We start from the raw sequence: 1,179 nt of genomic DNA, 5'->3' as shown, positions 1-1,179 counted from the left end.
ACACACACACACACACACACACACACACACACACACGCACACACACACACACACGGACCGGGGTCAGAGCGGAACCAGGCGGTTTGGATTTCATCCTTTGGTCTCAGAGTTATGAAAACAGCAGATCAAAGTATTTCCAGCTGCAGATGTTTTCAGATCTCCAACCTCTGGAACATTTTCATGTTAATCACAAAAACTAAAAACAAACTTTAATGTTTTACAGTGAAGCAGAACTTTCTACTTTTTCACCATTAAAAATCTGAGCTTTGGTTTCTGACATAATCCAGAGACATTATGGGATGGATTACATCAACGCTGACTCATGGTTAGAATGGCCTAGTCCAGACCTGAATCCAGCAGGTTTTTTCAGACTGAACTGGTTCGGTTCTGGAGGATAGAAGCAGTTCTCTGTGTGACCAGCAGAGGGCGCGCTGCACCTTCCTCCTCCTCCTCTTCCTCACCCAGCGTGATGAACTGGCCTTCAAAGTTCAGGTCCTTCAGAACCACGATGATCTGGCTGCCCTCCGGCGCCGGGTCCGTCCACCGGCTCACCTGGCAGCCTTTGATGTCATACCTGCAGAACATAGGCAACGTCACTGGACCCGACCGGAACCAGGATCGACCCGGAACCAGGACCAACCAGAACCAGGACCGGTCCAGACTCACCGGGCGTTGATGCGTTCGTCCGGATAAAAGACGCTCTGCATCACGATGAAATATTTCTGCCAAGAAGAAAATATGAGACGATCCAGCAGTTTCTAAAATCTCAGATAATTAATTTACAGGTAATTTCTCAACAAGATACAGAAAATTTAAAAAATAAATCTGGATATTAAAACATAGTTAGCATTAGCAGATATTTTCACACAAAAATCATATTTTGTTTTCTGAAATTTTAATTTGTTTTGATAATGCTACATTTTGGAGTGAAAAAAATCCCTTTTTTCCAAGGAGAAATGTTTAAAGATTCCTCAGTTCCTGATGTTCAGAACCAGAGAATCGGGTAAAAACGGATCTTTACCTTCCGACCGGGCGGGATCCGGATCCGGTGAACTCCTGAAAGGAAAACAAGAGAATCATCAAGTCCACAGGATCATGTTTAACATCCTCCATCTGATGTTTGGGGCTAAAGGTCAAGCTAAAGGTCAGGTTAAAGCTCAGGTTAAAGCTCAGGTTAAA

General features: G+C 44.0%; 1 protein-coding gene across 1 annotated transcript; it reads right to left on the bottom strand.

Moving 5' to 3' along the window:
* Positions 1-6: 6 nt before the first annotated feature.
* On the bottom strand, positions 7-1,161 carry LOC107833343 (phosphatidylinositol 4-phosphate 5-kinase-like protein 1). The gene is made up of 3 exons (XM_016662312.1): positions 1,022-1,161; positions 667-722; positions 7-574 (listed from the first exon to the last, which is right to left on the bottom strand). Exons 2-3 carry the CDS (start codon positions 705-707, stop codon positions 367-369), a joined length of 249 nt encoding a protein of 82 aa, XP_016517798.1. The 5' UTR covers positions 708-722; positions 1,022-1,161; the 3' UTR covers positions 7-366.
* Positions 1,162-1,179: the final 18 nt, after the last annotated feature.

Source organism: Poecilia formosa, unplaced genomic scaffold (genome assembly GCF_000485575.1).
Source record: "Poecilia formosa unplaced genomic scaffold, Poecilia_formosa-5.1.2 Scaffold368, whole genome shotgun sequence".
Lineage (NCBI taxonomy): Eukaryota > Metazoa > Chordata > Actinopteri > Cyprinodontiformes > Poeciliidae > Poecilia > Poecilia formosa.
Note: the sequence above shows the minus strand (reverse complement) of the source record. Positions and strands in the feature narration are given on the sequence as shown.